The 24,262-nt window shown below is 43.4% G+C and overlaps 1 protein-coding gene and 1 long non-coding RNA gene across 2 annotated transcripts in view; one reads left to right on the forward strand and one right to left on the reverse strand.

Annotated features, from left to right (window-relative positions):
• LOC110475696 (uncharacterized) overlaps positions 1–24,262 on the reverse strand; it is a 338,194-nt gene that overhangs the window by 305,993 nt on the left and 7,939 nt on the right. The window lies entirely within an intron of this gene.
• ICOSLG (inducible T cell costimulator ligand) lies at positions 5,126–21,106 on the forward strand. The gene is made up of 8 exons (XM_021540030.3): positions 5,126–5,207; positions 5,266–5,301; positions 9,848–9,888; positions 12,269–12,640; positions 13,146–13,430; positions 14,978–15,154; positions 16,588–16,623; positions 18,954–21,106. The coding sequence occupies exons 2-8, from the start codon at positions 5,288–5,290 to the stop codon at positions 18,962–18,964; spliced, it is 936 nt and encodes a 311-aa protein (XP_021395705.3). The 5' UTR covers positions 5,126–5,207; positions 5,266–5,287; the 3' UTR covers positions 18,965–21,106.

The raw sequence follows: 24,262 nt of genomic DNA on the forward strand, positions 1-24,262 counted from the left end.
CACACAAAAATCCAGGCAGCATCCACTGGTAGATCCCCACCTGTACTCACTGTACTGACAGCTACTGACCTTCCTCTAAGCCATTATGGAATGAGGCTTAATGTCCTGACCACTGCACCTCCTGAAAGACAGGGCTTTTAGGGGAATTCAGCCCAACCACCCATCTGTCCTGCAACCACATTTTCAAAAACCCAAATGTCACACTGCACTATATCTACACTTTGCACTTGTGTTCCGAGTGGTATCAAAGGGAATTTTTTGAGTTATTTAAGGGCCAAACCTGTTTTTTTACCATAAAACCAAACTACAGTTCTCATCAAATCCTAGTAGTAGTACCATATTTTATCAAATACTTTAATAAACAACATTGTCACACAGATTTCAGTTCCTGTTTCTCACTAATTGGCACCTATATCATATCCTGTTGCATTACATGGTTTCCTATTCTACTGTGCTATGAGAACAAATAAAGACTTTTCTTTTTTTTTTTTTCTAAAGACAATATTAAAACATTATTTTTGGTATGTGATGGGCACTGTTTTGCTCTGGCACTAATGTATCCAGGATTACGGCTATTTTTCTTCAAGAGGAAATATTTTCATATCAGAGATTGATTTCCAAAATTTGCTAGATTCTTTACTTCATGGCAGAAGGTTAGAGCAGAACAGATAAATTTTTACTTTCTAACATAGTGTTAAGATTTTTTTTACAACACCTGTTCTTAAAATAGCTTTTTATAAGGTCCATTTAGACTTAGAATACAATATCAGTTTTCAAACCCATGCTTAATATGTTTTATAATTTCAAATCAGAGCTCATTTATTTTAGCAGTTATGTTGACATAATGATAATCAAGTTACAATTATATATATATAAAATTATGGATAATATTCTTTCTTTTAATCTGCTTCTTAAAAATTGTTGATGTAATATTTAATTTGTACAGCAAATACTTTTGCTGCATTTTATTTACTTAAGTAAATATTAGTCTTGAGACTTTATTAATTGTGTTTACATCTGACTAATGTTTCACATTCAGATATTGTCACAATGGCTCTTAAGCATTTTCTCTGAACATTTCATTAGTTCTCTTCACAGAAGATCACCATGATCGCAAACAAAAAGAGACCTCAAATGTAGGACATTTCATGGACTTCATCTTACCATAGTTTGGTAAGGCTGAGGTTTGAAATTAGTTTTGGTAGGTTTTAAATACCTTTATGTTTTAGTTTTAACCAGAGAGCAGCCAATGTATGCCCCATGGACTCCCTCTTCATGCTCTCTGTCAGAGTTTGCCAGTCACTGGGATCCAGGCTCAGCTGTGATGGGCTTTTTTTAATTGCTCAGAGGATTTCCAGTGATCTGTGTGTTATGTGGGATCAGAAATGACATGCTGAAGAATTTGTCCTAAAAACAAACAACTTCCTGTTGGAGAAAGAAAACTGCTGGATGGTTTCAGACAATCTGGTCCTTCTCTTCTTCAGCTAAAGGCATCTGCATCTGGCTTGAGGTTGAGTTTATTCATCTGTGCTCTCTCTCTTGTCATTCTTATACTCAGTGGAGTGAAACTAGGCAAAAGAAAGTAACCTTTCTCCAGCAGGCATTTCACACTCTAAAACCTGTGAACTCTATTCCCAAACTGATTCTCTGATGCATTCTCTCATGTCCTGAGCAAATGATCAGAGCAAAGGATATTTGACAGAAATGAAACTTAGCAAAGGAGCAGAGGGCAATTCAGACAGCAAGAGCACTCTTCTCTTTGGAATTCCATGCAGCATAATGTGGCCTGAATATAAGAGGCTCAAGAGACATTTTCAGCAGTGACATACCATGGTGTGGTGGATTTTTTTTTTTCTTTTTTTTTAATATGCCCACACACAGTGAGCTGGCAAAAGTAAACCTGAGGCAGTTATTCCCTTGCTATTCCTAAAACAACAGGAAATCAACTATCTTAACATGCACAATTAATAAAGAACTGTGAATATCGGTGCTCCTTTTTAACAACATAACTAAATATAACACAGTACATTCCTTCTCTGGAAAATAAATTGATTGTCATTGCTGCCACACACACAGAATACATATTGCCCAAAACACTACAGGGCTACAGGTTTCCTCTTTTGCATGGAACAATCTTGGAATTTGGGTGTTAAAAGTGATATTTTTGGCCAATTCTCTGAGTGCCTGGTGTGAAAACAAAACAAACTATTGTTTCCTCTTTGTTCATTCACTTCTCACAAATGGTTTTCTCAGAATCACAAGGTACTCTAATTGCAATTGCATCTTTTCCCTCATCACCAGACTGTTCTTAGCAGTCAGCTTTGCTGTCTTACTCCACTGTCTCCACTAGTTAAAGAAAAAAATTATATTTTTGCAAATCCTCCTCTCATCCTCTATTAAGTATCCTTTCTCCATTTGCTAATTCTACTAGCTTCTCTGTAGGCAGAGAAAAAGTGCTGGGAAAGTGTTGCAAAATCATTCATGCCTTGTACCTTCTTTTGTTTTTACCCCTACATAAAATGGCACAAGTGGCCACAGCTACTATGATTTCTCTCTTGACTTTTTTCCCAGTTGCAAGTCATACTTTACTTTAGTACAGCTTTAGTGCCACGCTCTGAAACCTCCACAGTGCAAAAACCAGAGATTTGTGGACACCACTCCACAAGGATGTGATATATTTCAGATGTCACAGCACTTCTTTCATGGCTGACTCCAAATACAGCTGAAGTCCTACACACCACACACAGCCACGTCACCCCTTTTTCCTGTCCCCAGAGGTGTTCAATCTGTCTGAGATCTTTTCTTCTATCTATGCAGAGGTATGTCTCTGTTTCACCCTGGATTCTCAATAACTGTATTAATAAGATGGGTGTTTTGCAAATCCACCAGTTCTCTTTGCATGACACACATTTGAAAGCAAACAGCTCTCACTTCTCGAAGAGCCCAGACAAACTGGGATATTGTTTTCCTCTTTTTTTTTTTTTTTTCCCAAATCCTCCCAGTGTTTCCAGTTTCAAAGTCCATAGGCAACATATTTGCCACACACAAGCTAGAGGAGTCACTTTCTTCTCCTGACAGCTTTGTGTTAAGTCGTGTGTCCACACTAAAGAGAGGACAAATTAGCTGTCAACAATTAGGAAGTTTTAAAAATCACTCTAGGAACTCAGCTGCTTGTCTGAATTTTTCTGTAAGTTTATGGTAAGAAAACTTTCCACATGCTCCTGTCTGTTATTGTTCATCTTATTTTTGATGGGATAGTTGTAGGGCAAAGATCATGTAGCTGAGGTCTCTCTTTTGACCCTGAGCCAAATACACTGATTTATTGCTAGCAAATGCCATAATAAAATATCTGTGTTAAAAAAAAAAAAGCATTTTTATTGTACACTATTCAGTGTAAATACAAGGAACCATACTCTTCCCTCACATATCAGCTGCAGCTGCTTCTTTTTTTTTTTTTTTTTTGTTTATGTCATAAGACATGAAAATTTATACGTAATGGCAATGATTTGGCAATGAGAACCTACTTTTATCAACCACAGGGTTGTTCAGTATGTGCCATAGGAAAGGAGTCAGTGGCAGAAGAACATCCTTACATTTCATGTCTGATGAATTCTGCAGGTAAGGGCAAGTTACCTGCATAAGGCTGGGCCTTCATGAACACCATTTAGAAGGGAAATAGAAAACAAGGTTGCTTTATAGACTAAAAATTCATCAGGCAATCCACATTCAAAAGTCTGATGCAGGCAGCAAAGTGGTTTGCAACTTGACCTTTCCAAATCTCTTAAAGAGATTCCTGGCTATGGAGACACATTTGTCTTTCTTGCTTATTGGGAAATTCCTTTCCACCAAAACTGGTACATAGGTATAAAAAAGTAGGATAGAAGCCGTTTCAAAGAATAGCAGAAGTGTTCTTTGAAATTATGTATCTTAGAAAGAAAAAAATTATATCCAGAACTGTAGAAAGTCACATATAAACTTTACATATAAACACATATAAGCTTTTAAAGTCAGGAAGTTTTTAGGCACAAAACAGTGATTCTGTGTGCATACACGTTCACCAAATGCCTATTATTAAAAACAACACCTAAAATATCAAAAGAACAATTCCCAAACTAAGATATCCCATCAGGAAATATCTCAATGAAAGACATGAATTGGCTGATATAAATATGTTCTGATTCAGGCAGAATTCCAGAGGAATGTTTATCTCCCTTTAAATTTAGACAAGTTTAAACTGTGATCAGAGATCCCCATCTGATCACTGACTTGCAGGTGTCAGTGATTGTTGTGAGGCTGAAGTAATGTCAGCTTTAAGACCCAAAACTGAAATCCCCCTTTTTGCTGCTGGCTGGCAGCGGAAATGGCCTTGAGACTGCGAGTCTTGCACAACCTGAGTTTCATGTTCATTGTGCACGACGTAATCCCATTCCCAGGGTGGCTAAAACCAAGAAAAAAATAAAAAACGAACGTGTCAGGCTTTAACCATTGCTGTGACAGCTTTGTGCTGCATGTCACGAACGCTCCCGTTGGCAAAGGGGTCCCAGCTGGGTTGCAGCTCCTGACAACGAACAAGGCAAACACAGCCACTGATGTGGAGCAAAAACTGAAACTGTCGAGAGCGAGAACCGCAGCTTTCAAACACCCCCTCACCAACACACCTACGGCAGCTCCAGGTGCAGTTCTGTTCTCTATCACATCCCATTTAGCTATTTACAAAAGATATAAATATAGAATAAATATGCTACTTATGCAAGCATGCACCTAAGGTACTTTGAAACACAAACTTTCCGGCTTCCCGGGCAGGATTCTTCGAGATCCCCGAGGGCACCGGGTGCATTCCCTGCCCTCCTCCGGGGCTGGGGACCGATGTCCAGCAGCTCGCAGAGCCAAGAGGACGCCGCTGCCGCCGTGCCATGGCAAAGGCTGCCCGGCGCTCCCCAGCAGCGCTGGGAGGCTCGACGGGCAGCGGCGTCCTCCCCGCAGGGTGTGCGGAGCCGGGATCCCGCACCCAGCGGCCCCAGGGAGGGTCTGGACAGGGCTCAGTGGGGATGGGAGCCCCCGACACGGCCGGGCCGGGTCCCCGCTGCCGCGCCGGGCGCTCGGAAAGCGGAAATCCCCGGCGGGGCAGGCGTGCGTGGGAGGGAAGAGGGAACGGCCCCAGCCGGGCGGCTGCTGCTCGGCTCGGCTCGGCACGGCTCGGCACGGCTGGCTCGGCACGGCTCGGCACGGCTCGGCACGGCTGGCTCGGCACGGCTGGCTCGGCACGGCTCGGCACGGCCCCGGCGCGATGAAGCCGCGAGGGTGAGTGGTGGCCGCGGGGGAAGGGTCGCTGCTGCCGCGCCGTGCGCTGGGACGCGGCGGCCGCTCCCCGGGCAGGGATTTCATCCCCCTTAGGAAAACGCGAGATTCGCTGCTACAGAGGGCAGGGATTGCATTCTCCTTAGGGAAACGCGAGTTTTGCTGCTACAGAGGGCAGGGATGTGCATCCCCCTTAGGGAAACGCGAGTTTTGCTGCTACAGAGGGCAGGGATTGCATTCTCCTTAGGGAAACGCGAGATTCGCTGCTACAGAGGGCAGGGATTGCATTCTCCTTAGGGAAACGCGAGTTTGGCTGCTACAGAGGGCAGGGATGTGCATTCTCCTTAGGGAAACGCGAGATTCGCTGCTACAGAGGGCAGGGATTGCATTCTCCTTAGGGAAACGCGAGTTTTGCTGCTACAGAGAGCAGGGATGTGCATTCCCCTTAGGGAAACGCGAGTTTTGCTGCTGCAGCGGGCAGGGATTGCATCCCCCTTAGGGAAACGCGAGTTTTGCTGCTACAGAGGGCAGGGATTGCATTCCCCTTAGGGAAACGCGAGATTCGCTGCTGCAGCGTGCAGGGATTGCATTTCCCTTAGGGAAACGCGAGTTTGGCTGCTGCAGCGGGCAGGGATTGCATTCTCCTTAGGGAAACGCGAGTTTTGCTGCTGCAGCGGGCAGGGATGCGCATTCCCCTTAGGGAAACGCGAGTTTGGCTGCTACAGAGGGCAGGGATTGCATTCTCCTTAGGGAAACGCGAGATTCGCTGCTACAGAGGGCAGGGATGTGCATTCCCCTTAGGGAAACGCGAGATTCGCTGCTACAGAGGGCAGGGATTGCATTCTCCTTAGGGAAACGCGAGTTTTGCTGCTACAGAGGGCAGGGATGTGCATTCTCCTTAGGGAAACGCGAGTTTGGCTGCTGCAGCGTGCAGGGATTGCATTTCCCTTAGGGAAACGCGAGTTTGGCTGCTGCAGCGGACAGGGAAGGCGATGACGGGGGTTGGGGTGCTGGACTGCAGCCAGGGCGACCTCCGGACCCGGGACAGGCTCCGGAGCAGGTCCCGTCCGCCCGCAGCGCTCCCGGAGCCGCGGGATGGGCAGGGAGATGGGATGGGGGAAGCCGGGCTTTTCCAGAGCTCCCTGTCAGCCCGGGCAGGGACTCCCTGTCCCTACAACGCCATCGAGGGCTCCAGGCAGTCGCCGGGCCTTTTATGAATGTTTTGAACGGGAGGGTTGCGATAGGATGTGACTCACCTGCGGTTTATTGCCCCGGTTAGCGCTGCTTTACAGCAGTGTTAAAAAAGCTCCGCAGGTGACCTGCTTAGGGCACTGATCAAGAAGAGCCGTGTCTCCACCAGGCTAAGGGACAAAGTGGGTCTTAGCAGTGGAGCAAAGCCCCCAAAGTTGTCATTTCAAGCATCAGTGTGCTAGAGTGTGCCACAGCGGCAATATCCCATGGCATTAAGATGAGTAATGATGAAAAAGTTGAGGTGCTGGTAGGAAGAATCATCTCACCCATGAAAGGGGAAGTGCAACTTTCTCCTGTTTCACACAGCATTTTAAAACACTTGCAGAAGAGGAAGGTGTGGGAAAGAATTGAAAAAGTAAAAAAGTTTAAATATTTTTTTTTTTTAATTAGGAGACCAAGACCTGAAGAAGGTAGCACAGCTATGCCAGAACTTAATTGAGCTCACTGCTAGTGATGGACACAGGATCTGAGTGAATGCAGAGGGCAAAATCTGAGCAAATCTAGAGAGCAGGCAAAGCATTGCTCACTTTTTCCAATTGATGCTTGGAACTAAAGCTATTCCAGGGGGACATCGTGGGTGGACACTGCCCCCACAAAACCACAGCTGCCTCTTCCTTCAAGAAGAAGGATGAGGCATCTCTGGATGTGTCCAACCTTGACTGTGGCATCACTTATTAAAATAAGATCTGTTTTGTATACGGACATATGAGAATCAGTTCTGGCTGAATATATAAATGTCTGTTTGCATTAGCAAATGCCTACCGTGGGAAATTCCCTAGAGAGTCACATAAGCATCAGTCAGTTACTGTTTTCATTCTATTCAAATGAGTTGCTATATCCACAGCTTCTAACTTGGGTTGGGAATAATAAAACACAGGCACGGGATTAAGAAGGATTGAGGACTACATGAGCTAAGCTTGCCAAGACAGACCTCTACAAGCTCAGCACAAAAGTGATGACTCCTGCACAGCGTTAAAAAAAAACCACAGGAATAAAATACAAATCCATGAGTAAAAGCCACTGTCAAAATCTTTACAGTTATGTTTATGCATGAGTAAAAGAAAATCTATTGTTGTTCTGTTTTCTAGAGTTGTATGTTTTACATTTTTGATACTGGTTAACAAATTATCTAATGTAAGAAAAGTAGTAGAAGAGACAGAACAGAATGCTTAGGTGTGCTTCCCTGGGAGACTTCCTTTTAGACTGACTGCAGATTTACTCATGTAATAGAGAAGAAATTTTCTACTCTGGGCATCCACTTAAACTTTTCAAGCCTCATCTATCAAATCATTTCAAAGGACACAGAAGAAGAAAATAAAGTGTTTTCTTTATACAAAAAATAATACAATTCAGACTGGTTCTCCTCTAAAGTTTCTCCACCTCAGTCTCTGGAAAAGGGACTTCAAGTAGAGGTAGATTTTGTGTCAGGAATGCCCTCTGCTTTCTGCATGGGAAGCTGAATATGTTTGAGAATATAATAATTTTCTTGGGGGGCAGGTGGGAAATTAGAGACACTCCTCTGCAGCAGAGGAGCCCCAAGTTGTGCCCAGGCAGGTGGTGGGAGTAAAGATGGGCAGAAGCAAAGCTGAGCCTGGGAAGTGATGTGTGAATTCCCGTGCTAGGCTGGACAAAGGAGCAGAAGCTGTGTGGAAAGGGCAGGAAGCCTGGAAGAGAGGGGGCTTTGTAAGCACAGCACAGTGAGAAATGGCTGCTGAGATGAGCTTAGGTCAGACCTTGGAGGGAGGAGGGCCAGGCAGAGCAGGGTTGGTTTGGAGGGAAGGCAGTGACTGGCCTGGGTGGGAGATTCTGGAGCTCAGTCCTGGACAGAAATGGCCTGTGGGAGCTGCTGCCCCTTTGCCCAGCCCAGGGCTCAGTCCTGGGCCTGGCTGAGGCTGAGTGATGCCTTGGGAGGCTGCCTAGAACAGAGGCTAGACAGTGTTAAAAGAATAATGTAGGGATTTATTTAAAAGGCTTTCAAAGGATACACTGGTAGTACAAGAGCCTGAGGCTACACCCAAGATGGATTCCTGAGTCACACCTGAGTCACACTTATATAAGTCTTGGTTCATTTCCATATTGCACAATTAATTGTTGTTAATTGCACAATTACAGCTTCAGGTTATGAGGTCCCATCCTCTCAGATTGCTCTCCTCAATTCGCTGCTGTTTGCACTTTTTGGGGCTGAAGGTGCAACAGTGTCCTTGGTTCTGGGCTGGAAAAAGATTTTGTCTAACTAAACTGTGAGGAGAACTTGCTAACACTTTGTATGAAGTTCAGAGTTATACACTAATGCAGTACAGAGGCTGGAAAATATGAAAGGTAAAACTTAAGGTATCATGAGAACTCTGGGGGAAGGGAGCCAGCTGAGCCCAGGTAGTGTTCCCAGTCCTGCTTGCAAAGGTGAGCTGGGAACACTGGTGACAGGCCAGTGCTCCTGTCACTCTGCCTGCCAGCTCAGCTTTTCATCTTTATTGCACCTAACAATATCAAGGTGCCCAGCTCACCCACATAATTCTCATTCCAAAACTTACCATCACCTTTCTTCCACTTCATACAGCAGCCTGGAGGAGCAAGAACACATTTTGTAACTAGGTGTGGTGGTAAAACACTATTTTCAAGTAACTCACAGGGAAGTGCTGTCCATTTATCTCCCTTAAACCCCTGTGGGATGAATGGGTTAAATTGGGTTTCCTATGGCCTCCTTTCTTTTGGGGAAACTCCTGCACAGATTTGCCCCTCGAGTGATCAAACACACCAAATTCTTCCCAGCAAAAACCTTTGCACAGCTCTCCACTATCAGCAGGTTTCCTGTTTACACATTTTTACCCAGTGCACAACCTGATGGGCAGCATGGTCAGCTGCTGTTTTTCCTTTAACCAGACAAAATGATAACTCCCTTGGTTTCAGCAAAAGATTGGAAAACTGGGTTTTGACCTGTGCAGCCACTGTCCCTCCCAGTGACCCAGATGGCCTCCAGAGCCTGTCTGTCCAGCAAACCAGTCAAGTTTTTCAGAAGAGAAGACAGGCCCAACACCAGCTTCATGCCCTCTGCCCTGATTCCAATATTAGTGCATTTTGCTGCTATTCGTGGCCTTGGCCACCAAACCACTGCTGAGTTGTATAAACAGAAGTTTTGCAGCTGTCAAAAATGCAAATACTTAGTGGGGCATTACATGGCAGCAGTACCTAATTTACCTACTTCTGCCACTATATTAAAACAATCAAAATTGGGTTTATTGCTTATTTAAACAACAGAGATGCAAAGTCAGTTGTAACACTTGTTTGCTTTTCGTTTTAGGTACAGATTTCTGTTACTGCTCCTTCTTATCCAGAAAGCTGGTAAGTTCAGAAAAACTCAGTAAACATGTAACTGCCCTCCCTTTAATGTGTTTGGCCAAATACACAAAGTAGTTGTAAAATGTACAATAAGAACATCTCTGTATTTTCTACAAGATACTGAACAATTCCTCAGAGTGAAATGTTTCTCTGACATGCATCAGGGAAAGAAGACACAATCAATTTTTATCCATTTCATTGCAGAGAACAGCAAGGGACCTTATGGATGCTCTTGCTCAGATTGTTTTGCTTGCTTCAGAGACCTCCCTGTGTACTTATCTCTGTCAACAAAAGGCCTTAGAAGTACAGTAAAAAGAGCTGCTGATAAGCAGATCTAACATGCCTGTACACTCAAGAGTAGAATTATATATCATGGTATCAAGTAGCCAATACTAGTAATTTTACTACTGCTTATTAGTAGTAAATTTACTCCTACTGTTAATAATTTTACTTTTACTACAGTTCTAAAATATCCCTTGCAAAACAAAGATAGAATTAAATCACACCACCGGGTGATATTTAAGTGGTTTTAAAGTTCTCTCTTCTGTTCTTGCTTAATCACTGAGAAGAACCTCAACAAAGTCACCAAGGAAATTCCCTGGCCCCAATATCAGGACAAACTGTACCAGATTCAGTCTCAATAGATCCTGGCTGGCCTGTTTCAACCAGTCATGGAGTTGCACCCATTTTGCCAGGGCATTCATTTTCCTGGTCTCCCAAAATCTGAGCCAAGCAATTGTGTTGCAGTTCAAGCTTGTTATTTCAGTCCCAGTGCTTGGCAAATATCCTGCCTTTCTCCCTGCAAGCACTGTGTCTGCCTCAGTGGTAGTTTTAGACCAGGGTGCCCAACTCAGATGTGTAGATGAGCTGTTTCTGAGTCCAGTGCACCCTCACAAAGACAGGTTCCCCTTTAACACCTCCCTCCCACCTCACCACGTGCTGTTTCTGCATTTCCAAACCTCCACTCCTGTCAGAATCCAGGGCACCCCTCTGGCTACCCTGGAAGGTCTGGGACCCTGGCAGGGGTCAGGAACCCCCCTGGACAGAGCCCCCAGAGACACTGTCTGTGATCTCTGTCCATGGAAAAGAGTTTTCAATCTTACAGGATGAATTACCAGCTCTGAGTGTTTGATATCAGTAATAATTAAGTGTGGCACGGGTACAAAAGTAAAATTTTAGGATTCTAGATGAGGGGTCCAAAGGGGACAAGATGGAGGAAATTGGGTGTGTCTTGTCCTTTTTCTCCTTCTTCATGCCCTCCATGTCTCACTGTGGTGTTGGCATTTTTCTGTTGGTTCAGGCTGGGGACACACTGTCCAACATAGGTGACAGATATTGGCATGTTATTGTAAATCCAGCCCAGGGAGTTTCTGGTATTTAATGTTTGTAACATCCCACTGAGGGCAGAGCCCCACACGCTGCCCTGCAGGACAGAGCTGGGCAGGGCAGCAGAACATGTTAGAGATAAGCAGAATAAACAACCTGGAAACAGCACAGACCAATTATGGCTTCTGCTTTGGCAGCGGGGCAGAAAGACAGAGACTTTCTACAATCTCAGAATCATCAATATCACAGATTCCGACACACTCCTTTCATCTTCCTCTCCCTCTGTCACCCACCCACATAATCCCTTCTCCCAGCTGTAATTTCTCCCATCCAGCCCCATGCCCAACCCCTATTGCCTGGCACCACAGCACAGACACTGCTGTGGTGCCACCAGTTGCACCAGGGAGGTTTTGGCTGCTGGTCTGGAGGGGATGGATCCAGCAGAGAGGATCCATCCCCAAGTGACACTCAAGATGTAAATGTCTAATGAATGTGTCACTGGAGCTAACTGGTTGTGCTGGTTTGCAAGCTGAGTGTATTTGTTCAGAGGGTGTCACTGACAGTAGCAATAAAATGTGGTTGCTTTATCATGCCAGCTTTGAGAAATACTGCTTCTACTCCCCTTCTTAATTTTTTGAGTTTCAAAATAATGGCAGCACTTTTACTTATCAATGTTTCCACTTGTTGTGATCTAAGCAGAGTTATCTGGCTCTTTTATTAATTAAAAAAAAAAAAAAAAGAAGTGATTATTGAAGCATGAGGACTTGAATATGTGTCTGCAGGCTGTGTGCAAAGTGAAATGTATCTGTCCATGGAGCTAGGAATGAATAACACTGCTTGGCTCTCAGAGAAATTGTCCCTTTGGACAATGAACAGACAAATGGACATGGAGAGAATTAGCCACTGGAAATTTGGGGGATAGGAATGACTATGAAGAGAGCATCCTCACCTACCTGCTATAAATACCAGAGTCTCTATGTGGCATAACGTACTTGAAAATAATTACTTTCCCCCCCACATAACCTCACTTTTCTCTCTCTCTCTTTTAATCTTGTAGTTACTGCACTAGAGAAGAAGAACATCATCAGTAAACTTGGAGACAACGCCACACTAAGTTGCATTTATAATGAAAAAAAGACCTTGCAATTAAAAAATCTACGTGTATATTGGCAAATAGCTGATGATTCCTACCAGGAGAAATGTTCAGTTGTACATGCACTGATCTCTGGCCAAGATGATAACAGTAATCAGTGTATTCACTTTAAAGACAGGACTCAATTATTCTGGGATAGGTTGGAAAATGGTGATTTTTCTCTGCTATTGCTAAATGTCAGCCAGAGCGATAGACATACATACAAATGCATAGTGCAGGAGAAAACTGAACTTCCCAAAGTGATTCACCAGGCAGAAGTGGTTCTCAGCTTAGCAGGTAAGAGCTTATGTCACTTTGTCCAAATTCTCATTTCCACTTCTCAAATTTGTGGTATTATATTTAAGCACACCTTTTATTTTGCACCAGACTTCTGCCCTTTGCTGAAATGAAGTCTGCTCTGCTAAATTTAAGTGTTACATACAGGGAATGTAAACCTTGCATGCATGGAAAAGCTGTTTACCCAGCGTGTGTTTATTTTCTTCTTGGTTTTCTTCTTCTTTTCTTTATTTTCTTCTTGTTTTGAGTATGAGAGCTCTTGCATGTGACTGGGTGACAGCAGCTGAAGTTGGTCCTTTCTTCCTTTGGGTTTGGCTTTAGCTTTCTGCCCTCCCAGTGATTCTCTCAGCTCTCTGGTTTACAGACCAAACCTGCAGGTGTTTCTCTTTCAAGTCATGAGAATGGTGTGAAACCCAACAATTTGTTCAGAATCCACCTCCAAATTTTTCCTTTCCAGTACGTTTCAAAGTGTCAACAACTATTTCTTTTTCTTCTTGCTCTCCAGCAAGTTACAGCCAACCAATACTCAGCGGACCAATAAGGAACAGTGACAGCACTGGAGAGGAGGTGACCTTTTACTGCAGGTCTGGCAATGGATACCCACAGCCCAATGTTTACTGGATCAATAAAGTGAACAACAGTCTCCTGCAGCCATCAAAAACAGACATCATAACCCACGACGATGGCACTTTCAGTGTTTTTAGCACACTGAAGGTGAAAGCCACTTCCAACATGCAAATAGAGTGCTCCATAGAAAATGAGATGCTGCAGGAAAATCTATCAGCCAACTGTAAGTTCCCTCATGCTGCCTCTGTTTTCTAGGTATCAGGAATATAAAGCAGTGTGTCTCTGTAGATGCACACTAACGAGGGCTATGCATTAATTCAGTCGTTCCAAAATGTTCTGAGAAGGTCTCGGGCTTTGTTTCAAGCTCCGTTGATGCTTAGCCATGGACCTGATATTTAAATCCTCCACACTGAAGTGAATAACCCACCAAGTGTGTTATGACAACAGCACTGAGAAGCTCTTGCATCTGAGGAAGTTGATGAGCTTAACATTTTAGTTCCTCAGGAACATGGTGGTTTGGGGAGTCAGATTGTTTTTAGGGGCCACCATACAGCAGATCCATGATTACTAACACCCTACCCAATGGCCTTGCAACACTAACATTTGCTTTTTACTCTGTTGAGTTCCAAAGTTCAGTTTCCAGCTTCTCCAAAACTCAATTTAATACTGTTCACAACTTAAACTAGGTCTGCAGCAAATGGGCAATATAAGCTCAAAAGAACAATGTGCCTTACAGCACAAGTATAATGTGCTAATTATTGCTGATGTGATGATTAATAGTAAAAGCAAGTAATTAGTCACTCAAGTCTTCACAAAACCAGAAAGCTATTTAAAAAAAAAAAAAAAAAAGTATGAAGAAGTTATAGTTACAGTACCACTGCTGCAGTTCTTCGTTTCCAAAAAGCTGTGCAGAGAATCTATCTGGAGTGGGAAGGCTGATCTGGAGGTGGCTGTTTGATCTCACTGCTGTTCCTGGTCCTGCCTGCAGCCACGCTTTTGTCTCACAGGTCTCTCCACCCTGGTGCAAGGAGGTTGGAATGTTTCCATAACTGTAGCTGGATACCCACAGCTAATTTACCTGAACACCCCAAACACTGATCCCATGAATGTTGGCAAATTATATAAACTATTTCCAGGAATAAAAATTGAACACATGAGCAGAAGTTGCACAGTAGAGTGTTTATGTGATAATATACCATGCTGTCATCCCAAATAAAAAGGAAAACTAAGCAACCTCATCATTAGTTTCCTAATGGCATTGTCATGTTGTCTTTTGAGGGAAAAGACCTTCATATTACTATTTTTGTGGGTGTTTCTAAAGTCTCTCAATTGCACTTGAAAGAGTAAGAGGTGATTTGAAACCTTCAGTTTGCAGCAATGAGTGAAGATCCTTCACTAACTTCAGGGAAACAGGTTTTCACCCATTTTTCTGAATACTATCAGGTTTACATTATAGATTCTATATAGATTTATTTTTAAGTGAGTCTAGATATAAGCCCAAACATACAGTCTCTCAAAGCTGGATGGAAACAAGTAAAAGGAAGAAAGAAGGATTGGATGCATTATGATGACAGGGAAGAGTAAACTGGTATTTAGACATAATTGCTCAGAGATGTGTCTCAGAAGGAATCACCAAAATCACAGTGATATGAATAGCACAAATCTTGACTCCTTCAGAATTTTTTATGTATGTAAAACATGGTGAAATATTTGCCTGGTATGAAATGTGAAAATTTACACCTTATGACATCCTTTTCTATTTTATTCTAGACACACAACAGAAGAAAGGCAGTGGCCCTGGCACAGAAAGTGACGGAAACCCAGAAAAAAAAGGACGAGGTGCTCAAGCAGCTGGCATCATTGGCATTGTCTCTGTGATTGGTCTTCTAACTGGTTTAATCTGCTGCCTGTGGAGAAGGAGGTCCTCTAATCTAGCATCCTATAAAGGTAATGAGACACTTCATTTGCGTGACCAAATTAGAAGAATCCTTTTTCACTTGCCAAAATACTTAATGTTATCCAACAGGAAGAGATGAAATATGACTTTAAATCTAAGCTGTCTGCACTTGGCAGTAGGAAATCATGGCATTAACAAAATCTTGGAGTGCCCGGGGAGGAAGTGTAGTGCCCCAGGATATGTTATTCTTTATGATTTTCTCTTCCTGTGTATGAGCCTTTCTTCCTCTTTCTGTGTCTTTCTCCCAGCTGGGGGTGCTCAGCCTGGAGAAAAGGAGACTCAGGGGTGACCTTATCACTCTCTACAACACCCTGAAGGGTAGTTGTAGTCATTTTTTCCTCTAAGCAGCTACTGACATAACCAGAGGACACAAGCTGCACCAAGGGAAATACAGGCTGGATATTAAGAAAAAGTTTTTTACAGAAAAGGTGATAAAGTTCTGGAGTGGCTGCCTGCAGAGGTGGTGGAGTCACCACCCCTGGATGTGTTTAACAAAGCCTGGATGTGGCACTGGATGCCAGGGTTTAGTTGAGGTGTTGGGGCTGGGTTGGACTCAATGATCTCTAAGGTCTCTTCCAACCCAGTGATTCTGTGAATTCTGAGCCTCACAGGAAGTAATTTCTGGATGTGAGAGTAACTCAGACTTGGTGTCTGTTCGGGCCATGGTTTGTCAGCTGTGATCCCTGCAGGCTCCTTCTGGACAGATGGCATGAAACAGGACTGGGGTCAGTAGCTTGCTCAGCTTAGCACAGTTTGAAGGAGAAATCAGAGCATAATTCAGTCCTGAGAGCTTTAGAGTCACTGGCTGGATGATTAAGGGTCAGGATCCTGCTGGGATCAAGCAGAAATGTAACTAGTCTCACTGTCATGTGGGTACCCTCGTGTAGCTGGATTGATGACTCTAAAAAAGCTCAAAAAGACATCTTGTGGACCAGATGGAGTCTGCCAATGTAGCTGAGCACTCGCTCTAAGCCCCTATCCAGGAGCTAACATCTAAGGGACAGAGCAGGGACAACCACACTTTTCATGGAGAAGGACAATCCATGTTTTCAGTCCGTGCCCTCTTCCTCAATGTTAGCAGCCCTGGGTGCCTCAGCAAAGATCAGGGGAAAGCAGGGCCATGATCTCATCCAGGATCTGCAGCAGCTCTTGTAGAAGTCATGTCCTTCCCTCAGAAACAACCCAAGAGTGAAGCAGGACTCTGTCCCAAGATGGGGAGCAGGGCTATCACTTCAATCCCAAAATCTCTCCTTTCTGAAATGGTAGCCTGGGTTGTAAGCAAATAGAATATTGGACTGTGTTTTACAGAACATTTAGTACATTGAATCCACAGCTTTGGTGTATGTTGCTTAATATTAAATCTCATTTTTCTGAAGTCTGTTGTCTATCCTACATGCTGAAACCCATGCATTTGTTTGAACAGATGTCCAACAAAGAGAAGACCAAGGAGAACTCAGCTGTAAGTATTAAAAATATATTATTTTGTTTAAGTGACTTAACTTCATAGCTTCAGTACTCAAGTTCAGTGCAAGCCTTTAGATTAGACTCGCTGGATGATACAAACTGAAGCATTTTTGCAGGCATTACATCCTAGGTGGTCTTTAACTGGGATACAGGGACATCATTTGCATCATATCTGTGAACCTGAGCCTATATACACCCAATTTTTAAAAAAAATCCTCCTTTCCTAGAAAAAGCATGCTCTTCAGACCTTCACCATGTTCATATTTTTATAAGCAAGAAGGCAGTATTGCAGGCCAGATGGTTTACAAATTAATTTGTTATTTATAGTAGGGAAAAAAAGAAAATTGGGTGAAAAAAAGAAGACAGATTTGGAGCAAGAATTTGACAGAAGACTTGTAAGAGTACAGGGTGAAATATCTGCCTATTTGATTTCTCATTTGGTAGTTTCTACTGAATCTAATGACTGTTGCCTGTGTGTCTATGCAGAACAAGCGGAAAATACTGTGGTTTCACTAAAACTGTAATAGTTAAAGCATAGTTTGCTGTAGCAGATGCTGTGAATGTACCCAATTCACAGTATCAAACAGAAGCAAAATAACCCTTAAAAAACTTTCCTTGGAACTTCTTTGACAGTCATGGAAACTGAGTTAATGGTCAGTTATTTTCCAGACCGCAGCATAATCCCCAACATTTGTGTTTGCTAAACATCCACAGCCATTGCACTCCCTCCTGCAGAGCATAATCTATGGAGGAGGATGTATTTTCTCCTTAAAATAAGAGACAATTTCTCCTTTTGCTCTTGGGAAGTGCATTGACATAACACAAGCAGCTCATTTAAGGTCAACTTTTTCTTCTCCACGCTTACTTAATACCAGGCCCTTCTTGGTTTGATCCCTGGACTTAGCCCATTAGTAAAAAAACCTCTGTGACAAACGTAAGAGTAAATATTTATCTTGTATTGAAGGCAGGTGCAGCATGATTTATTCATTAAGGACAAAGCAAAGGCACCTTCCAGGTGCTGTCTTTTTGTTGTCATTTCTGCAGTCAACTTGTGGAAGAGGAGGTGGGGCAGCAGCTTTGGTGGCTCACTGATGACAGAAGCTGTCCCATCTCGTGTTTTGGGCATCCCAGTTTAAGGGCAACTTGGATCAATACCAGAGAAATAAAAATGGTCCAGGGAATGTGATCTCTGGCAAAAGATTGGTTATGTCTGTTTAGGCTGGAGAAGGCCAGGCAGATTAAGGTCACAATAACAACCCACTTCAGAGTGTCTTTTGAGAGGATGGGACAAGTTATTTATTGTGCTAACCCAGCTGACACTGCAATTAAGGCACAGCAGACTTAAACAAAGGAGATTTAAGTCAGATGTTAGAAGAAATTGTCTAAGGGTGATGGTAGTTGAGCACTGAGGCAGAGTTTGTCCAGGCTATCAAGACTCCATCAGTCCAGGTTTGTTGCTTTGTAATTTCTTAACAAAAGAGAAAACCAGTATCTGTCAGGAATTATTTAGAAATAAAGCTGGTACTACTTTAGTACAAAAGATGAGCTCTAGGAGAAATTCTAGCCTAATTCAATCATTATTTGGTAGTTTCAATCAATTTGGTAGTTTCATTGTTTGGTAGTTTGGAAGTTGTGTGTGGTAGATGGGGGTAAAGCCCGGGGGAGGTGCACCTAGGGGGGTGCTCTGCCACAGCATTTTGCTTTTCAATACTGCTGTAAATGCATTTCTGCTTCTGGTACCTTATGAAGAAGGCCAGGTTGTTTCATGGAAGTGAAACTCCTGAACAATGCAAACCAAAATGAAATTACTGAAACTAACTGTGCTGTTACAAAGGCAAAAAAGAGTTTGAAAAGTGGGAGGAAGGCAGATTGTAAAGCTTAACTCCATCCTGGTAGGATTAGTCTCTCCAGACACCCATTCCAGTCAGTGGGGCAGGATGCTGTGGTGAGGAGAAATTCAGAGCTGGGGCAATTCTGAACTATTATCTGAAGGAATCCTTTCATTTCCTGAGAGGAGGCTGAGGCAGTTTTCTCTTGGCCATCTCATTCTCTGAAGTAGATTTAAAGGAACACAAGGTGACACTGATATCCCTTCACAAGGAAGGCCACTTTTTCCATTTGCACAGAGAGGCACTTCCAGACTGTGGTCCCCAGTGTCTCTGGTACCCAAGCAGGACTTCTCCCCAGTCAGTTCTGTCTCAGCAGCATGAATATGTCTTTTCCATAGATTTGCAGCTTGTTCCACTGGTTATGTAAGAATTCTTATTTCTGGGGAAGTTTTTTGTCTATTTTTTTAAATAAAAATAAGTTATTTTGTTTTTACAGCACCTGCCTAAATGGAAGGTCTGCCAACAATTTGAGCAGCTGGAGATGTGTCAAGAGAAGCATCACTCCTTCAGTGGGAGCATTGTTTGTAATACAAGTGACAGATTTCTGCCAAGAGAGATGGCAAAAAAAAAAAAAAAGTGCTTCTAGAACACAAGAGAAAGGAAAAGAGGAAAATCTGCAGGATTTTCTGGACTATTCTGTGGACTGTGTCCACAGCACAGTCGTGTCACCACTCCAGCTCAGCACTTTGGACAGTCCTCTGTGATTGTCAGTGGTTTGGGCACCCGTGCTGGGGAAAACAGAAAGCCTGGGACTCGGCTGCTCTGTGCCAGACCACTGGAAGCTGGTGATTGTCCAGTCTGTCATCATGATCCTTGGACTGTCAGGAGCAGAAGCAGCCACATTTCAGGAGCATGGGACGTTTCTGCTGTCCCCTTACCCCGAGGATGGCTACTGCATGTGAAGAAAGGCAGCTAGAACAAAGCAAGGAAACTGAAGAACTCTGCAGAGTGAGATTTGTGACCTCTTCCATGTTTCTCTCCCTAGAACAATCCTTTCATTGTCTCTTTTCACCAGCTGCTACTCTGTACAGAACCAGGCAGAGCACTTTGGCCCAGTCCTCTCAAAACAGGAGTTGCTCTAATGGAGTCAAATACTGAATGTGTTATCATAAGAGAAGGTGCCTTCTTTAAGACTTGATAGCAGTATTTTGGTTTTCACCAAATATTCCACCAAAAAGGGGACTTCCACTTTCAACAGGAGCCAGCTGTGAGAAAAAACAGGCTGTGGAAATCTGTCCAATTAAAAATAGTGCTCTCTGCTATATGAATGTCATGTTACCTGGACTTAACCTTCTCAGGACAGAACAAAAACTGTGGCTGAGCTCTGCTTGATTCAACTGAGTGTTTATTTAAGCACCTTCCTGTGACTTCCAGGGAGGATTTTAAACTGAAGGTCTTAAACTAAACTTGTGCTTGTGTCTCATCCTTCCACACATCGAACAAAACAAAAAAGAACAAATACCAAATTCTATCAGTGTCTTTGCAGTGAATGTCCAGAAAGCCAAGAACTGCATTTTCCTTGTGCCAGTGCATGTGCCTTGCTGCTTCAGCCCCAGGTCAGCCAGACTGACTGGCTGAAAATAGCAAAACAGTAAACTTTGCTGATTATATGAAATTTTGAAGGAGGAGGAATTTCTACTAGCTCTCTTTTCCAGATGGGACAGTTTCCCCATCTTGTCACGGGGGGATGGAGATTGTTATTTTAAACTGAGTTCTGGAAACACTTGACCTCTCCTGCACAAGTTGCTAGACTGAAATTTTATGATTTTTGTGAATAAGTCATAGCCTTGTTTGTTCTTACTCAGTGTGTAAGAGGCACTCCAGTATCAACTCTGTGCTCAGACACTGATTTTTCATATCAAGATCAACTTTCAGTTCCCAGCTGAGTGGAAATTCTGTTGTTCTCACATCACATGGAAGCAGGACTATTTGGCAATAAATAGTGAAGCAGTTGTTTTTTGTCAAAGCAATATCCCCAGGGAGGCTCCCAGCTAAGTAGCTGTGCTTCTCTCATGTCCATGAATCCAGATATCAGATATTTCCTGAGTCCAAATCTAGTCTTCAGTGTACCCTAAAGGGAACTTGCTTGGAGAAAGCTCACAGACACCTCAAAAATGTGAACATCTATGCAGATGTGCAGGGCAACCATTTCCTAGTGGTTCAGTAAAAAGTCCTGCAGACATTTCCTTCTTATCTGCCACATGAAGTTGTTTTGTGCAGGCTCTGGTGCTGCTGTACCTGACAGAAACCTTTTCTACAATTAGTTTTCCACTTTTATATTCTGCAGCTGTAATGGTTCAGAGATGTGAGAAGTGACAGAGTAGTCACTCTGCAATATGGCATTGAAACAAATTTAGACTGGTTGGATTTTCTTCTGGGCTACTTCATGGATACACCTAAATACAAAAGCCTTTTCTTGCAAAATCTGTGCTTTCATTTAGCCTAGGGTTCCAGCTATTCTTGGAGGTCCATAAATCCTAGATGACATTTGGTTGCTAGCAGTCAAAGGACTTGGGAATTTCATAATAACAGGTTTTGTCTTCACTTGCCATGTTTATATTTTAAATAAAATCTATTCATTCTTCTGGATGTTTGACTAAATCTATCAACACACAGAGATAAGTCAACCCAAGCCATTGCCTCCACCCAAGGTGGCAGCTTTACTTTTAGCCACATCCCATCCTTTTCAAAGGCCTCAGGTAAGGGGAGACAAACACATCACAGAGCTGACAACCTTTGCTTTATTTTGGTTCACACAACAAAATCCCTTGAACAACACAACAAACTCCACAAAAGCCAGGCAGTAGCCTGAAGGCAGCACTAAGCCTGGGCTGATTCATCTGTTTCTCACCCAACTTCACAGCCCCAAGCAGAGCAAAGGTACAGCACTCACTCCTGCTCCCACAACTGGAACCAGCTCACTGCACACCCCCAGTCCAGTCTTGCACAGGAGCACCAGCATCCCTCTGTTTGCCTTCACTAAAGACAGCAGCTCCCTTAAACACATGCACAGGAGAGCAACAGTGGATGCAGCTTTGGAGGAAGACTAATAAATGGACTCACTTTCACAGAAAAGCAAAAGACTTTTGCTGTGGCATGGCTGGTAAACCACAAATGGAAAGCCCCAAGAGAAAACAAGTGTTGCTACTTAGTGACCTGGATCCATCTGTCCTGTTGTCAAATTCACTGTTTAAATCTTTTTACCTGTGAGACCTGAAGTATCTCTTTTGCTCAAAAAAGCATTCCCCTTTTCCAGCTACCCTGACTCCAACATCTGTTCTCAGTAGCTATTGTGCTATTTTAAAGAAAACTTATTTGTTGGTTTCCCAATTTGCAAAATGAATCTTTCTCATATTTGTAGCAAACATGCACAAAAGGTAACGTTACCCCAAGTGTAATTTCTCTAACATCTCTTTTTTTCCAGAGGAACAGAAACTGCTCTAAAGAACAATTGCATACAGTCTAACTCCAGAGGGAGAAAATGCCCCCACCCCCATAGCTGCTAGGCTCTTGGGAATTTCCTCTCAATATGTGGTGGGCATTAGCGCCTTCAGCACCTCCATGATACGACACGGGATGGAATCATTGAAATCTGGTCCCCCCTTGAGGATTATTGTGGAGCTCTTGGAGCAAGTCTGGAACAGGAGTACAAAGATGGCTGAGGGACTGGAGCACCTCAGTGATGAGGAAACGCTGAGGGAGGTGGGCCTGTTCAGCCCCAAGAAGAGACACCTGAGAGAGGACTTCAGCCATGTCTGCCATTGTCTGCAGGGAGGGGTCAGAGCAGGGAGCAGGCTCTGCTTCATGGTGCTGAGACATGGGACAAGAGGAATGGGCAGAAATTGGTGGACTGAAAGTTCCACCTGCAAATGAGCAAGAAATTTTTGTTGAGGGTGGCTGAGCAATGGAACAGCAGGCCCAGAGAGACTCTGGAGATCTTCCCTGGAGATGCTCAAAAACTGTGTGGACACAGTCCTGAGTAACATATTCCAGGGGACTGCATGAGCAGGGAGGCTGGACTAGATGACCAGCTATGGTCCTTTCCCAACTTACCCATTCTGTGTTTATAAAAGGTACCCCATATGTTCTTTGAGGTGATCTCCTCTGCATCTGGCACCCCAGGGAATTACAGAGCAGTAGCTTCTATGTCATTCTATGTCATTCATCTCTCAGGATTCACTTATGTGACAGCAGGTCAGTTTGTACAATTAACTTCCAGCACAGGAAAAATGCTTCCAACATTTCCTGTGTTATCAGCACCACTTAGCTTAACTACTGCATCTGAACCATGCTCCCTGATGTCGAATGCAAGTCCTTGGCAGCTGCTCGTGACATTACTGCTAATCATAAACTCCTTGTTTGCATATTGTTAGGAAAGAGCCTGTCTCCCATTTCAGTCTGGCACAGAAAAATGCTATGTAGGGATAGATGCTCATATATCAAGGATGCTTAGGTTGAACTTTGAACTCGCCCAAAATAGGGCCCAGCAATTTACTAATAAATTACTTATTTTTCTGTAATTCCATGAAGTGCTGCTGAAGACGATTGGACACCAAGTCGTGCTCAGCACCACAAGGCTGCCTGTAGCTCACTTGGTGCTTACATTTGTATCTCCAGCTTGCAGAGACCTTTTTCCACTTGCTGGACTGGAAAGTCTACTTTTCTGCAGCTTCCACCCTAGTAGACATCATAAGTCAACAGAAGCTGTTCAAATGAGATCACAGTGCACAAAAAAAAATCACCTCTAAAAAAGTTTAGAAGAGGAAAAAGATAGGTCTCATTCAAACTGGAAATCTTTAAAGAATCTGTCAGTAAGAAGCAACAGTAACACAGCCATAATGTAGACAGGGAGTGACTGCAAATATTTTCTTCTTAATTTCTTCTGCCAGATCTGCGCTGTCACACGTCATCCCTCTTAGAGGGCTGAGACTGCAGTTTTGAAACAAGATCAGATTTGCCTGCAGAAACAAATTTTCCACAGCATCATGCTGGACTAGAAGCAATTCTACACCTCTCAATTCATCTCCCTAGTTTCTAAAATGCATCACCACTGCAGTTATCACAGTTACTGTAAATAAAAATAGGTCATGGAATAAAGGTGCAAAATGCCTCAACTGTAGCTAATTTTATAACAGTAGGTAAACATTAAATATCTTTATCACCTTGTTGGAAATCTTATTAATCAGCTCAGATCAGTGTGATTAAACTCTGCATCAGCAAAGGACTACAAGTCCTGTCATAATCTGGTCTTTCAAAGCCTTTGGTTTGGTTTTCCCTGTCCTCATGAACTAAGCCTAGTTGTTCTCATATTTCCATCTGGCTGTATCTGCAGCACAGGAGGCTGCTATCTTATTCAAGATATGTTATTGACTTCTCTTATCAAAACCGTGAGAAAAATCCTGCCCTGTGCTGGTTCCTGACCTACAGAACAAGGCAGGAGAGCTGGCCAGGTAACGCCCACGCTTTCCAGGAGGTTTCATGGACTGGTTCTACACGGGGTGAGGCAGAGGGACACCACCCCAGGAAGGTCTCCTGCACTCCTGGCTGCCATGGAAAGCATGCCCAGAAACTGAAAGACTGGAGAAGCTGAGGAAGTGACGTTGGAGACAGAGAAGTGTCCAGGGCTCCCTGACAGGGTGAGCCTTGGTGCCAGGTCTCTTCTCAGCAGGTGGAGATCTCATTATTAAAAACATAACCCCCAAATTTCACACAGCTGTTCTGTTTAACTTCAGATTATCTGTTTAT

The sequence above is a fragment of the Lonchura striata genome, chromosome 1, assembly GCF_050655825.1.
Source record: "Lonchura striata isolate lonStrDom1 chromosome 1, ASM5065582v1, whole genome shotgun sequence".
Classification (NCBI taxonomy): domain Eukaryota; kingdom Metazoa; phylum Chordata; class Aves; order Passeriformes; family Estrildidae; genus Lonchura; species Lonchura striata.

What these genes read in the sequence shown, in the direction of transcription:
- ICOSLG (XM_021540030.3), top strand. An exon ending in AGTGGTTCTCAGCTTAGCAG is followed by an intron (nt 12,641 to 13,145) that starts GTAAGAGCTTAT and finishes CTTGCTCTCCAG; the next exon opens with CAAGTTACAGCCAACCAATA. An exon ending in TAATCTAGCATCCTATAAAG is followed by an intron (nt 15,155 to 16,587) that starts GTAATGAGACAC and finishes TTGTTTGAACAG; the next exon opens with ATGTCCAACAAAGAGAAGAC.